We start from the raw sequence: 15,958 nt of genomic DNA on the forward strand, positions 1-15,958 counted from the left end.
GTTGGTCTCTCTGTTACTAATGAACATTTTGTACTTATTCATCTTTCCTCTTTACATATTTCCAAAATGACCAGCTGAGGTTAAGGGGCAATCTGCAACTATAGAAACCTGAAAGACTACTTGGTCTATATGAAGATCACATTGGCTCTAGCTCCTTAAAGAAGGAAGAATAATCTGTACAGGGATATATTCCTGCAACTGGTTGTTTACAGAAGAATTAAACTTTCAGCTGCACTAAATTACTTCCATGTATGGCCTGAAAGCTAGACTAGAGGAGCTTCCTTCACTTCAGTACTGCTCCTTAAGGCCTGGTCCACAACTGTCCCAGATGACCATGTGAACTTCCAAGTGAACCAGTAATTCAAGGTCAAGAACAAAGAGGAGTCTTAAGCCTGCATTGTGCAACAGGGTTGATACAACCTGCAGATTGGATGTGCTCGATGGGCTAGTTCCAAAAGCTAAGTGGGACAGATCACAGGTCAGCGATTGTTGGACTCTTATAAGACTTCATTATTAAAAAAAAAAAAAAAAAAAAAAGCAGCCATGTGCCAATAATCCAGGTTCAGTAATTTGGTCTCCAGATGATCTAGCACGGCCTTGCAACTTCTGCAGTTCTATTCTGGTCCCTGAGTTTATACTTTTTGGCACTGGATGGTGGGGATGTTGGCCGTATTATTTATGAGTAGCAGCTTAGGTCTCCTGAATGGCTAAATAGTAGGGACTAGGAAATACGTAGTAAATAATTTCACTGCTAAACTCCCAGATAAATTTGGGTTGTTTTGTTTTTAATTAAGTCAGCTCTACCCCCAATATGGGGCTTGAACTCACAACCCTGAGATCAGGAGTCTTATGCTCTACCAACTGAGCCAGCCAGGCACGCCCCAGATATATTTGTTTTTTTAAAAAAATCCCATTCAGGGGCGCCTGGGTGGCTCAGTCATTAAGCGTCTGCCTGAGGCTCAGGTCATGATCCCAGGGTGCTGGGATCAAGCCCCGCATCAGGCTCCCTGCTCTGCGGGAAGCCTGCTTCTCCCTCTCCCACTCCCCCTGCTTGTGTTCCCTCTCTCGCGGTCTCTCTCTCTGTCAAATAAATAAATAAAATCTTAAAAAAAAAAAAAAATCCCATTCAGGAGGTGCCTGGGTGCCTCAGTCAGTTAAGCATCCAACTCTTGGTTTAGGCTCAGGATCGTGAGATCGAGCCCCACGTCAGGTTCTTTCCCTCTCCCTCTCTCCCTCCCCAACCCTCCCTCCACTTGCGCACTCTCTCTCTAAATTAAATAAATAAAATATTTTAAAAAAATTCCCATTCAGGGCAGGTTTGTTGTCATCAGAGGTTGGTGAATAGGAGTTCTCTTTTGTTTTAGGATTAATTCATGGGAGATCAGCATTCCTCACAGTTTAGCTAGATGGATATTTTCATACACAAAAGGGCTCCAGTGATCTCCTTCTGTGCTGTGAATAGGTCAGAGAAGTACCAGCAATGATTTTCTTAAACTATTTCTTCTTTTTTCTGTATTACACGGGTACACTTAAGAAATGTCCATTACTCAAGTTTAACTAGACTCTAGTCAGAGCAAGGCTCTCTGGTGTCTTCCCATGAATAAAGGACACAATCTCAAAGATATGGTGACAATGAAAATCAAAAAAGAAAAAATACTAGACAAGTAGATAAGACTCAAAAACAAAATCTGGACTACTGATGAATGGGGTAACATACTATCTAAACACACCTATTTTGAAACAAATTCTAATTCCCTTACACAGACAAAAGGAGCAATGAGACAATATGAGGCATACAATACAGCATCTCCTAAAGTGAAGACAGTGTGCATCCCAGAGACTGTTCCCACCTGTATATACAGCACGACCGTGAGGCCTTTGGACCCTTGTATCTGTCTTTCATGCTCTCTACTTCCATCTCTTCTTGCCTGTTTTGGTGTCTTTGCTTCTCTGTGTACTTTGGACTTCAGTGATCTTTGACTGCATGAAGCTGGGAGTCTGCTTTCAGCCCTGCTGATCTAACAGACACATGAGAAGATGGCCACAGTGCCATTTCTTCATGCAAAAACCTAAGTTCTAGCTCTCCATCTCCTTGTTCACTTTGCTCAGGACAGTACAGACAGCCATGGGCCATCACTCTCCATACTCTGGGCCATGAGTTGGTTGATGTAGAGAGCTCATGCTCCTGTGTGTCCCTCACACATCAAGTTTGTTCACAGATGAGCAAACCCTACCTTAATGACTTCATCTGGTATGGCTTCTTGCTTGTACTGGGTTCCATACCACTCTTCTGTGTGGTCAGTTTTTCCTTCAAAGGACTTGGAAACTATTGCAACCCTAAAAGTAAGTGGAAAAAACAGACAGACACCATAAACTCACGTTGGATACATGAATTTATAGAACCTTACTCATTAAAATATAAATAATATCCAAGAACATGGTGGGCCTCTAAGACCCAGTAAATCCGCTAACACTTAGTCAAAATAGGCAACCAAGTATAGAAGTTTCTGACCATGGTCTCTGTTACCCTTTGGTTGGAGCCCTTCATTTTTAATGTGAAAAACTGTGTGCAGGACTCTTGTGGGTAATGCTACTGACTAAAATTTTAAAAGAAGAGTAGCTAGGGAAAAAAATGGAACAAAGTCAGTTGTAAAATAGTCTTTAAAAAAGCAAAACAAAGTACTCCTTCCAGAAACAGCCGAGGACCAGGGTTAACAAAAATAGCTAACCCCCCCGCCCCAACCCTTGTTGGCTCATCCAGAGATCCAAAAAACCAAAAACACACTTTTATTATTATTCACTAAGTTTGTGCTCTATGGTTTTTTTCCTGCCAGAGACTACCATCAAATATATCTAGTACATGTACATTGGCCTTCATGCTTCTAGAGATAAAGGAAACAAGACCAAGAAACACCTCTCTATCTTCTGATTTGCCAGTTTTTTGTGTGTGTGTGTGTGTGAGAGAGAGAGAGAGAGACAATGCTATTCTTTAATTCTATCTACAAAGAATTGGCTGCTGATATGGTATTCCTGATCTGGCCTAGCTGCCTCTGACCACTTAAGAATATATTCCATAGAAAGAGAGGGAGGAATCATAGGGCTTAATGGATGGAAGAGTTCTGTTATCGTGTCCAGAAGTAGTGATCCATGTTGGCATTTTGAGAATTCCTTTTGCAGGTATACGTGGCGTGTGTATAGAACTCATGTGGCCACATGAAGGATATGTAATGTTTGTTAAGGACACCTATTCAATACATGACAGAGCCTCCTAAGACTCAGCCAGAGAAAGTGCTTCTACTCCTGGTGACTTCCTAAAAAACGAATGGACTGATTCTCAAGGAGAACTCCGAAAACTGGGTTAGGAAGTAAAATAACCTGGTAGACAGGTGGTATTCCTATCTTCTCTTCCAAGAGGTGCCTGATTTTGGACAAGTTTGTTACAAAGGTGGCTTTGGTCTCCCTGAATGATGGCCCACACATCAGAATAATGTACAAACTACTGATGACAACCTGTGAACACTGAAGCATTCATGTGGCAGTGGACACGGCCCCTGAAACAAGAGCACCTTAAACTCTGTCCTGAGAGAGAAAGTGAATAAGCTCAGGGAAGGCTGCCAGGTGCTTTGGAGGATGACTTAGGACACAGAAAGCAACAGACACTGGAGGCTGCTCAGTAATGCTCAGGTTAAAAAGGGGGAGAAGAGAGGCAATTGGTCAGGTACAATTCTAAGGGATTTAGATAGCTGTATACCAAAGTAAAGTGGATGGGTAACATTTGAAATGTTACGCTAGTAAATATGAAATAAACACAGTTCCCTCAAACAAGGCAAACATCAAATACTGTCCTGACAAAGAGGGATACCTTTGCAGAACAAGAACTAGTAGACCACTGAGGAATTTAAAACTGAAACATACAGTGAAAAACTATTTAAAAATAAATTATAAAAGGTAAGCAAGGGGAATAACAGAAGAGACAGAGTATATACACATCAGACCTACACAGAAATCTACAAACCAGAGTGTGAAAGCACAAGAGACTTAAGTTAGGAAAAAAAGAAGAGAAGGCACAATAATCTAAGTATGCCACGGAGAGCTGCAATATATTTAACTGCAGACAGCTGAGAAAAACTAGCACAGATACTGTTACATCCTTAGACTATCTGCTGGAAATCTAATTATGCTTCAAAATAGTCTTGAGTTTTTCTAAGTGTGTGTGTGACAATGCTATTCTTTAATTCTATCTACAAAGAACTGACTGCTGATATGGTACTAACATGGTCCTTAGAAAGAAGAGAGAAAAAGAACTTTTCTTTGTATACCGCAACTTGCAACAGTGAAACAGTGGCTAGAATGAATGCCCACCACTGGCTTCAGGTCAGCCATTTAGAAATGTTCAAAGGTAATGAACAGCTGTTGAAGCTCTACAGAACTCATTCAGAAACAGTAAGCATTCTGACTATAGACATTAAAAGGGAATACGGCTCCCCAGATATGAATTCTCATGAGATTTTTGCAAATAATCCCTGAGAGAGCAAAGGTGGAAAGACATCCAAGAATGAGGAGAGGCTTCACAGGTAATTGTGATGAATTCAAACAGAATTAATAGAGAGGGTACAGATCTGGCCATCAGAAACTTGGATTCTGGTCAAGACTCTGACTTATTTTCTTTGAGATCTTGCCAAAATCACAGTTAAGATCTAAATTAGGCAAGTCTCTGGGCTTCAGTTTCACTACTTTTTAAGTAAGGACTCTAAGTAGATGAACTCTATCCTTCCACTAGAAGAATTCTACAATATCATGATATCAAATCATATTTTCAAAAGACATGCCTCAAAGAAGAAAGAAGGTACAAAAAAAATCTATTGATGAGACCCAAAGCCAAACTTAAAGAATTGTGACAGGAAGGCCACAGTGCTGAAGAAATTGAGGTTCATGAAAAATGCTAAAAAAAACACCTTTTAAAAGGGTTTCTTAAAGAAAGAAGGAATCAAGAAAGATTAGGCTAAAGGCTTAGAGAAGTCAACCAACTTTTATTGAGCCCTTGGTAACTTGAATCTGAAAAAAAACACAGTTCTTACCTGGAAGGACCTCATAATCCAACAGGACACAAGACCTAAAGCAAAATGTGATACACATTTTGGTCTCAGATTGGCAGATGACAGGACTATTGACCTCTTATTTATACTGTTTTTAGAAAAAACATGGGTCGGGGTGCCTGGGTGGCTCAATCCATTAAGCAGTTGCCTGCGGCTCAGGTTGTGATCCCAGGGTCCTGGGATCGAGCCCCACGTTGGGCTCTCTGCTCAGTGAGGAGCCTGCTCCTCCCTCTCTCTGCCCCTGCCCCCCACTTGTGCTCTCTCTCTCCCTCAAATAAATAAAATCTTTTAAAAAAAGAAAAAACAGGGGGCGCCTGGGTGGCTCAGTTGGTTAAGCGACTGCCTTCGGCTCAGGTCATGATCCTGGAGTCCCGGGATCAAGTCCCGCATAGGGCTTCCTGCTCGGCAGGGAGTCTGCTTCTCCCTCTGACCCTCCCCTTCTCGTGCTCTCTCATTCTCACTGTCAAATAAATAAATAAAATCTTTAAAAAATAAATAAATAAATAAATAAATAAAAGAAAAAAAAGAAAAAACATGGGTCTTTAAACTGCAAAGGTGGACCAAACAACAGAAAAAAAGGGGGTTGAAACCCAGGCCAGGATTAATGAGTGAGCCAGCCAAGTAAATGAATTCACATCTCCAACGCAGATCATTCACATTCTCTGATGCTTAGGCAACTAACAAATCCCAGGTAGGATCACTGCCCATCAACTTTTAGAAACACTGGAGGACAGGAGAAGAGGCAGAAGATGGAGATGGACAAATGCTCTAATTTTCAGAAAGGGAAAGGAGTAGAGCCTAAAAAAGTGTAAGCCAGTGGTTTAGGCACTGACCTCTCACAAAAGTCAACTGTCAGACTACCAAACATTTAGACAAGAAGACAATTATCCTAGGACCTGCACAGATTCAGCAAGAACTCCTCCTAAACAAAGATTTACTTATGACTTAGGCAGGGGATGTGGCCAAGACTCTATAGCTGTACTTGTAGATTTAATTTGGCAAAATGGAAATCCTGTCGCATGGTACAACATAGATGAACCTTAAAGACATTATGCTAAGTGAAATAAAGATACATTGTATGAGTCCACTGATATTAGATATGTAAGTAGTCAAATTCATGAAAACAAAGTAGAATGGTTGTTACCAGGAGATGGTAAGAGGGAGAAAAGAGGACTTGTTTAATGGGTACAGTTTCAATTTCACAAGGTGAATAAGTTCTGGAGATCTGCTTCACAACAATATTAATATATTTAACAATATGAATATAATACTGAACTGTACACTTAGAAATGGTTAAAACTGTAAATTTTATATTATGTGTTTTTTTTTTAAAGATTTTATTTATTTATTTGAGAGAGAGAGAATGAGAGAGAGCACATGAGAGGGGGGAGGGCCAGAGGGAGAAGCAGGCTCCCCGCCGAGCAGGGAGCCCGATGCGGGACTCGATCCAGGGACTCCAGGATCATGACCTGAGCCGAAGGCAGTCGCTTAACCAACTGAGCCACCCAGGCGCCCCTATTATGTGTTTTTTTACCACACAAAAAAGACATCCTCTGAACATATGTGTGTGGGCCTATTTCTGGACTCTGTTCTATTCTAATGATTTCTTTTTGATCCTCAGGCCAATGCACAATGTCGTAATTAACGTAGCTTTATAGTTAGCCTCCAAATCCAATAGTTTGAGTCCTCCAACTTTTGTTTTTATGTTCAAGAGTGTTATGGCTGGGCACCTGGGTGGCTCAGTTGGTTAAGCAACGACTCTTGATTTCAGCTCGGGGCATTATCTCAGGGTCCTGGGGTCGAGCCCCCTGTCAGGCTCCAGGCTCAGCATGGAGTCTGCTCAAGATTCTCTCTCTCTCCCAATGCCCTTCCCCCCCACCCCATACTTGCTCTCTCTCTACGATAAATAAAGAAATCTTAAAAAAAAAAGAGTGTTATGGATAATCCAGGTCCTTTGTATGCCCATAGGTATTTTGGAATCAGTTTACCAATTACTAAAAGGAAAAACGGCTACTAGGATTTTGACTGTGATTACACAGAGTCTATGAATCAGACTGGAGAGAATTTAATAGCAAATCTCCTAACAAGGTCTTTAATTTCTTTCGGCACTGTTTTGTAGTTTATGTTGAAGTCTTGCTTATATTTGATTAAATTCATTCCTAGTTATTTACATTTTTGTTGCTATTGTAAATGTTTTCTCTTTCAATTTTGAAATAATTACAAATTCATAGGAAGTTACAAAAATAATAGAGGGAGGTCCCGTGTACTCTTCACCCAGTTCCCTCAATGGTTAATTAACTCTTACATTAATTATAGTAAAATACCCAAACTAGGAAAATGGCATTGATAGAATGTGTACATAGAGTTAGTTCTATGTCATTTTATCATATTTACCACATTGTGTAACTACCAATAATATTTCTTTTAATTTTCCCATCGTTTGTTGCTAGTACATGTCTGGAAAAGTGCAAACAACGGTAACTAGGAAAAAGACTTTGATGGAATAGTTCTGTCAGAAGGATTTTTCTTCTTCAAAAACTTCTACCAGATTTTTGATTTTATTCATAAAATGACTGTTCCAAAAAACATATTTACTCAATCTCCAAGTTCCCAGGAGAATTTTGGAAATATGTGCTGGACAGAGGAAAAAAATAAAAAATGCAAAATATGTGCCCCTTAAGTATATTCCTAGTATTATTTCACTTTGGAAAACATGGATGAAATTCAATTTTGAGGCAGAAACATCATGGGATAGTTCCTCAGCTCTTTAGGGCTGAACCTCCTCTAATAAGAATATCTGTTACTGTAAGAGCTCCTCCAACTTTTGATCTCTTGGTTAATCACTGATCAGTGAGAAGGATTCTGAGACTGTAATACGTCCACTTAAGAAAAAAGAGGGTGTCCTCACTTGTTTATGATTATGAAGCCAGATATGTAATCTGACACCTTGGGTATTTGAGTTAGGATGAAGTCAGGTTAAGATGATCTATTATTACATTTTATTCATGATAATGAAATTATGATTATTATTTTAAGATTGATTTATTTGTTTTAGAGAGAGAGAGTGGGAGAAAAAGAGAGAGAGAGAGAGGGAGAATCCTCAAGCAGACTCCCTTCTGAGCATGAAGCCCAATGCAGGGCTCAATACCAGGACCCTGAGATCATGACCTGAGCCAAAATCAGGAGTCAGATGCCCAACTGACTAAGCTATCCAGGCACCTCTTGTTTTGTTTTTTAAAAAAGTCTTCATGTGGGCGCCTGGGTGGCTCAGTCGTTAAGCATCTGCCTTCGGCTCAGGTCATGGTTCCAGGGTCCTGGGATCGAGCCCCACATCGGGCTCCCTGCTCGGCGGGAAGCCTGCTTCTCTCTCTCCCACTTCCCCTGCTTGTGTTCCCTCTCTCTCAATGTCTCTGTCAAATAAAATCTTTAAAAAAAATTAAAAAATAAAAAAGTGTTCATATTTTAGAGATCCTGCCTCAAAATCATCTAGAGTGGAGGGAGGATGAGTGAGGAGAGGGGTAGTTAAAGATAAGAAAGGCTGGTCACGTACTGATTTGCTGATGTTTGGTATTGCTTCATTATACTATTCTTTCTACTTTAATCATGTTCGATAACAAGTTTAAAAGCATTTTATTCACAATTCCAAATTTTCAGCTCCTAATCATTACTGAAAATTTAGTATGTAGCAGTAAAATCTGTAGAGTGACTCACCGGACATTTTCTGGTCTGAGTTTATCGAGAACCATCTCTATTAAGTCAGGTCTAAATTCTTCCAGTAAATATTCAGCCGTGAGCACTTCTTCTAGGGGATAATACTTATTAAAAGGAAAATAGATAGATAAATAAAATATGCAAGGCTACTATAGAGTCTAACTTATTAAAGCAAACAAATCTCTAACACATTAAACCCATTATTTTACACACACACCCCACATCCTCCTTCAATTAAATTTTACTCTGCTGGAAAAATTTCTTTTTTCTTTCTTACCACACTTGAAGCAGTTTCCTGTTGTACAATGATTTTGCAGTTAATCCCCACATACATTTACATGATAGCAAAATCACATTTTTTTTTTCAAGGAAAAGTGTAGTATTTCTGGCTAAAAACTGAATACTTGTTAATGAAGAAAATTTGATAGTGAAATGCTGACACCTATAGGATTCTTAACATAAAGTACATACATTTTTATAAACAGAATTTCCTCTCAAATTTCTATGAATGAAATCAGAAAAGCATTTAGAAAGTTGTTGTGGGGGGAAATAGCTTATATTTTTTGGCTAGGGAAGAAAAATAATGTCGAAGATGCTTTCTATTAGTAAAAGCAACCTCCAATACACTCAGACTGATTCATTCATTCAACAAATATTTAACGAGTATCTACTCTGTGCCAGGCAAGATAGATCATGTCCCTGCTCCCTAAGGAGCTTATAATTTTTTTTTTATTTTTGCATACAATAGTACATTTAGTAATGAAGACTCAAGGCTGAACTAAAATACTAAACAACAATGAACATGTAAGTTAGGAGAGGAAGTGAACAGAGTTTTAAAGTTTTTTGTTTTTAATTCCAGTATGGTTAACATAGAGTGTTATATTAGTTTCAGATGTACAAATACAGTGATTCAACAATTCTATATTACTCAGTGTTCATCAAGATAAGTGCACTCTTAAAAAAAAAAAAAAAAGATAAGTGTACTCTTAATCCCCTTCACTTATTTTACCCAAGGAGCTTATATTGTAATTGGGAGGGAGGTAGACAGTAAACAAATAGTGTCATTATAGTGATAGGTGCTATGAATTAAAAAGGGGCGGGGCATGACTGGGATGTCAGGGAAGGTCTCTGTGAGGAAGAGACACCTAAGTGGAAATCCAAATGATAAGAACCCCAGTCATGCAAAGACAAGAGAGAAGAGAGTTCCAGGTAGAGAAAACAGCAAATGTAAAAGGTACTAAGAGGGAGGAACAAACTTAATGCTTGAAGATCAGGCAGGCAGGCAGCCAGTATAGCTGGAGGAGAATGAGAATGGGAGGGATGAGCTGGGGAGTTATATAGAACATGGTTAGAGAGACAGGCTGGGGCCAGATCACCTTGTAGGCCAACGTGACATTTTGGATTTTATTCGAACTCTGACAGGAAACTACTGAGGACTTGACACAGAGAAGAGAAACAATCTGATTTTGGTTTTCAAAAGATTACCAAGACTGGGATAATAAACTATAGTGTAGAACAAGAGGGAAAACCGAGATCCCAGGTAAGAGATTATAATGGTAGTCAAGGCAAGAAATGATGGTAGCTCAGACTAGGGTGGTAGCAACAGAAATGGAGAAAAGTAGATGATCTATATAGCTTTCACATAATTAGCAATTGACACATTGTAGAATTGAAAAATATTTAAATCGAAGAAGCAAAATGCCTCTGTATGAAAAATCCTATAGATGATAATTTTTAGGATGATGAAAATTAAGATTTTAAGCATTGCTTGGCATCAAAGTTTGCCTGGTTGCTACAAAGTCTAAAGTTTTATACTGCAGCTTCCTTATCATTCATGTAGTACTAAAGGTAATATATGCAGGATCACAAAAATACTCTACATACCAATATACATATAAAATAACAAACTTACATGCAATATTCCTGCAATCTTAGAGGTATAGCCCCGTGGCCTCTCTTTATCTTTAAACCTAAATGCAACAGCATTCAAGTCCTAAAATGTAAAATTAATCCAATTATACATAAGTCAACTACTATTTAGAAATACTTTAAGAAAAAAAGGTTCTTTCTGTAGTGTTTAGTTTGCACTACAGACTTTCTACTCCACATTTAACTTTATCAGAAAAAATCGGCTATGCTTGATTTAGAAATGTACAGAACATGAATGAAAATAACCAAAACAGAATAGGATTCTTTAGCCTAATTACTGAAACTATTAGTCAAAGAATTAGGAAAACTGGAAGAACCTTGCAAGATCAACAGTTGCACAGATGATCATTTTGTTGATCCATTCAGAGAACTGCACCCAGATTAGAAGTTCCTGTCCTAGGTTCCACAAGCAGAGTATCCCTTTAAACTTTTACCTAAGTAAAAAGGATTTCTCTCATCCTAAAATACATTTCAGAATCTCAATAGGCCTTAAATATAAAGCACATATTTTTATAAAACATTTAAAAGAAGGCTTTAAAATTCTGGAAGGGGTTGCCTGGGTGGCGCAGTCAGTTGAGCATCCAACTCTTGGTTTTGGCTCAGGTCGTGTCTCAGGGTTGTGGGATTAAGCCCTGTGTCTGCCTAAAACACTCTTTCTCCCTCTCCCTGTGTCCCTCTCCCCTGTGTGCTCTCTCTCTCTCTCAAATAAATAAATCTTTAAAAATAAAAAAATAAATAATGAAATTTTGAAAGACAGAGAACTTTTGTTTTATTAAAAAATAATAAGGGACAGCCAGGCTTTTCCATACATACAAGAACAATAAAATCATTTTTAAGAACACAATCATATAGGGGCGCCTGGGTGGCCCAGTCGGTTAAGCGTCTGCCTTCGGCTCAGGTCATGATCCTGGGGTCCTGGGATCGAGCCCCACGTCCGGCTCCCTGCTCAGCAGAGAGCCTGCTTTTCCCTCTTCCTCTGCCTGCCACTCTGCCTACTTGTGCTCTCTATCTCTCTGTCAAATAAATAAATAAATAAATCTTTAAAAAAAAACCACAATCATATATATAAAACAATTCACAATTTCTTTGAAAGTTCATTGTAGATTTTTGTCAGCAGATCTGAAAATGACAGAGGCTCATGAAGCTTCAGGCAAACAGTAAGGTACACCCTGACAGATATTAAGCTCAAGAAACTGCTGGCTTTCTTCTGAGGGATAGAAAAGCAATGTCTTTTTCCCTCGGAAAAAAAGATTACTTGATGCCTTAGCCCTAATTGTGCCCCAGATAGCCAATCAAAGTAGTACAACTAAGCTTTAACTAAAGCTACTACGCATTGCAAGATTTTAGAGTTTAAATAACAACAAAAACCCCCAAAACTTTAAGTTTCACTGAGCCTTAAATTTAAATTAATTCACATATATATGTTTTCTGAAAAATTTCCTTAAGAAAAATTTTAGTGAAACAAAATTACCTTGCATTCTTGGAAAACCCATTCTTGAGGTCCTTCTGCACGTAACTTCTGAATGTATTGAAACATGTGCAAAATTATATCTTCAACGTGTACTGGGAAAAAAGGGGCATACTTAAAAACCATTCAGTCCTTGAATCCATCAAATCAGTGAGCTCACTCCTAAGGTAAAGTCAGATGAGTAGAAACCAGAGACTGGTTTTAGGGTCCCACACACAGGGCCCTCCAGGGTCTGGGATATGTGACAGAAAGGACTTTGGGGAAGTTAATGAGCCAATGAAAAGCTAAGTACACATTTCACAAGTGCAACATAATGACAGGTCATTAAGAAGAAAAAATCATTCATGAAATGAAGGCCAAGTTGCGCATGAAAAATAAAATGGATGAATTATACGAATTAAAGGTTTTATGGCTTTACAACATAAAACAGATCCACAGCATGAAGAAATTTTAGAAAATGTATCATAAGAAGTCAATTTTCATTAAAAAACCAAAAAGGTCAATACTTACATATTCCTTCCTCAGTCAGGTCCACATTAATGATAAAAAACATAAAACCTCGGGCTCCTTCCTTCTGTCCACCAACAAGAGTATTTACCCAGCCTGTAACATTCAAAGGAAATCAAAACAGGGTTGTATGTGTGGTTTCTTTTAAGACAAAGAATGTTCTTTTTAATTTATACTATATGTTCCCAAGATATTAGAATGGACCACTTGCAGAAAAGAGCAGAAAAATGGGTTCAGAAAAACCATTTCAGACACTGTGGAAGACTGATGGGATTTTTTGGGTTGGGAGGTTCCTCAGGACTCTTCAAGTCAGTTCCCAGGCAAGAGTAGACTACCATGCTTAAGTATTATATAAAAGCAGAGCCTGAGTTGAGAGGGGCTTTGGAAATCATCTACTGACTAGATCCTAGTACACCCTCTGGTCTGAAGGATAAGAGCAAGCAAATAAATAAGGTATACTGTTATTTCAGAGATGGTGAAGAATACCCAATGTGAGCTTTTACTTTCGAACCTCTCTGTTATTTAAAACATGTAGCACAGTATCTTTTGAAAAATCTAAACTTCACTGCACAATTCTGAAGGGTAAAACAATTATGGGGGGGAACCCAAAGCAAAAAGAACAAAAGCGCACTAACAACTACCACCTCACTCTCCCATAGACCCCAAACCAACCTACCCACAAATGCTCCTTCACACAAAAAAATCTAGGAGAAAACGAGAGCCAGAGTAAAAGGATGTGGGGTACTACACTCAGAAACTGGTGCCCAAAAGACTTACCCTTTGACTTCAGTTCTGATAACAGACTTCCAGGACCTTCATGACCAATGAGATGACCAAGATAATGGCCAGGATTTGATTTGTAGTATTTCTGAAGGTCAGGTATGGGAAAAGTCACATAAAGATTCCTAATATCCTTAATGGGTACTATTTTGTAAAGTTGCTGGAAAAAAAATAATCAAGAAAGATTAGCTATATCAACTGCTACTGAATAAAATATTTATAAACTATGAAGAATACAGATTTTCATGGAAAAATCCCAAATTCAAAAGAGAATCAATTGCCAGAGAAAACTGTACTGACCACAAAAAGTAACTGGCCTGGGCTCTCTCTAAGTGGACTTTCATTACAGTTGGTGCACAGCCTATTTCTGGTCCCCTCGACCATGCGGCTCAATATGCTTGCCTTCTGGCACTGGAGAACAGCTTCTACAGTTTATCAAGGCTCTAACTACAAAAACTACTTTTAGCATGCAAAGATCAGGTATCCGTTGATATCTTTTTGGTGAAACATTATCCCTAATAAATGTGAAACTGATTCAATTATTCAAACAAATATTAAAAATTGTATAAACAGGGGTGCCTGGGCAGCTCAGTCATTTGGGTGTCTGCCTTGGACTCGGGTCATGGTCTCTGGGTCCTGGAATCAAGCGCTGTATCAGGCTTCCTGCTCAGCGGGGAGTCTGCTTCTCTCTCTTTCCCCCTTTGCCTCTCCCCACCACTCGTTCTCTCTCAAATAAATAAAATCTTAAAAAAAAAAAAAGGATGAAAAAAACCTGTATAAATAAACCTTTCAAAATTTTTCATCTACACTTTGGTAAACTAGGCATATATTATGTCCATGAATTAAAAAAGAAAAAATATCAGAAATACATGCACTTACTTTAAGATGTTCTTCTTGGAAAGGGTGTTCAGGAAATTCTGGCAGTGGGACATTTTTGTTCTCAACTTCAGAAAATAACTTTACCACCAGATTAGTCAAGTTGTCTAAAGATTCTGTAAGAAAACAGACAATAAAAACAGAACTTAAACTATCATAACATGAGAGGTAGTATTTAAAACCTTAAGATCATATATACATATATAAAATCACTATGATTTTTACCTTAAACTTACACGTTACATGTCATTTATATCTCAATAAAGCTAAACAAAACCTTAGGATCTCCTGAAAAACCTTCCGACTATTAAAAAGAAAATCTACGATTTTTTTAAAGCTTCATCTGATGAAGTTGAAGCACTCCGTTCAACCCTGTCAGTGCCTGTGTAACTTCTAAAGCTAAGCAATACCAATAATGATGATAACTCACACATGTCTAGCTCTTTACAGTTTAAAAACTGTTCCACAAATGTTTCTTGCAATAAATTTAAAACACGTATTAAAGACGGTAATAGAATAATTGGCTGCACTTGGAAAACTATTTGATCTACAATTGCCAACAGGCACATACTAAACCATCAGCTGATAGATTATAACATATACTTTACAAATAGACACAATCTAATAAGCCCATTGTTAAAAGTCAAATGTTAGAGTCTGTGAGTGATTCTGTGGGGAAAGAGTACAAAATGATAAAAAGAATCTTGGGTGGGGAGACTAGAGGACCTGGATCCTAACCCTGGCTTCCCCAACCATATCAACTGACTACCTGGACAACCTGGTTAACCACTTCAGGTTCTGTAAAATGAGAACACTGGGTGAGATAATCACAAGTCTCTTCCAAGGTCTAACATTACATGATTCTGTATCATGATGTGCCAAACTCATTCAAAGACTTGTAATTGTTGTTAGAATGATATGGCCACTTAAGCTATTCTATGTTATCGCCTACCTATATTCTTTTATAGAGTTATACTTGAAAAGCTTATAAAGATGTATAATATGTTCACTGCAGCACTGTTTATAACAAAAACTGGAAATGACCTAAACATCTATGAGCATGTGAATATTATGAAATGTCTATACATTAGAATTTTATGCAGTCATTAATAAGGGAGAAATCTCTATGTGCTGATACAAAAGTATCTGAAAGCCCTATGAAGTGAAAACTGCAGGCAATCTCAATTTTTTAACAGGCACACTTACATGTGAGTATATTAACAAAATCCCACTTTTGGAAGTATAACAAGAAATGACTTAAGGTGAAATATCTGAGGAGAGGGCATTGTCATCACAGGATGGGAGGAAAGAGAAAAACTTGATTTCTACTTTATACCTTTCTATGTGGGATAAATTTTCCATGTACACATATTTCCATCATTCAAAAAATTAAAAAGTGAAAAAAGGTTCTTTTTTTTTTTTTTTTTAAGTAATCTCTATGTCCAACATGGGGCTTGAACTCATGGACCCTGATATCAAGAGTGGCATGCTCTACTGACTGAGCCAGCCAGGTGCTCAAAAGGTTATCTTTTTATAAACAAGATAACCCGTCACCTTGATTCTGTCTCCTCAAGAATAGGTTATTTATAAA

The 15,958-nt window shown here is 38.3% G+C and overlaps 1 protein-coding gene across 3 annotated transcripts in view; it reads right to left on the minus strand.

Moving 5' to 3' along the window:
* Nucleotides 1–15,958, minus strand: part of IDE (insulin degrading enzyme) — a 107,480-nt gene that overhangs the window by 35,563 nt on the left and 55,959 nt on the right. For all 3 annotated transcript variants that reach the window (XM_045878424.2, XM_045878423.2, XM_064595024.1), the window contains exons 6-12: nt 14,371–14,483; nt 13,489–13,651; nt 12,715–12,807; nt 12,208–12,299; nt 10,720–10,800; nt 8,808–8,911; nt 2,235–2,337 (exon numbers count right to left, since the gene is read on the minus strand). In XM_045878424.2, coding sequence (XP_045734380.1) covers nt 2,235–2,337; nt 8,808–8,911; nt 10,720–10,800; nt 12,208–12,299; nt 12,715–12,807; nt 13,489–13,651; nt 14,371–14,483 — 749 coding nt within the window. The remainder of the gene's footprint in view (nt 1–2,234; nt 2,338–8,807; nt 8,912–10,719; nt 10,801–12,207; nt 12,300–12,714; nt 12,808–13,488; nt 13,652–14,370; nt 14,484–15,958) is intronic.

Source organism: Mirounga angustirostris, unplaced genomic scaffold (genome assembly GCF_029215605.1).
Source record: "Mirounga angustirostris isolate CCGP_5_RB_7025 unplaced genomic scaffold, mMirAng1.0.hap1 SCAF_6, whole genome shotgun sequence".
Taxonomy (NCBI): Eukaryota; Metazoa; Chordata; class Mammalia; order Carnivora; family Phocidae; genus Mirounga; species Mirounga angustirostris.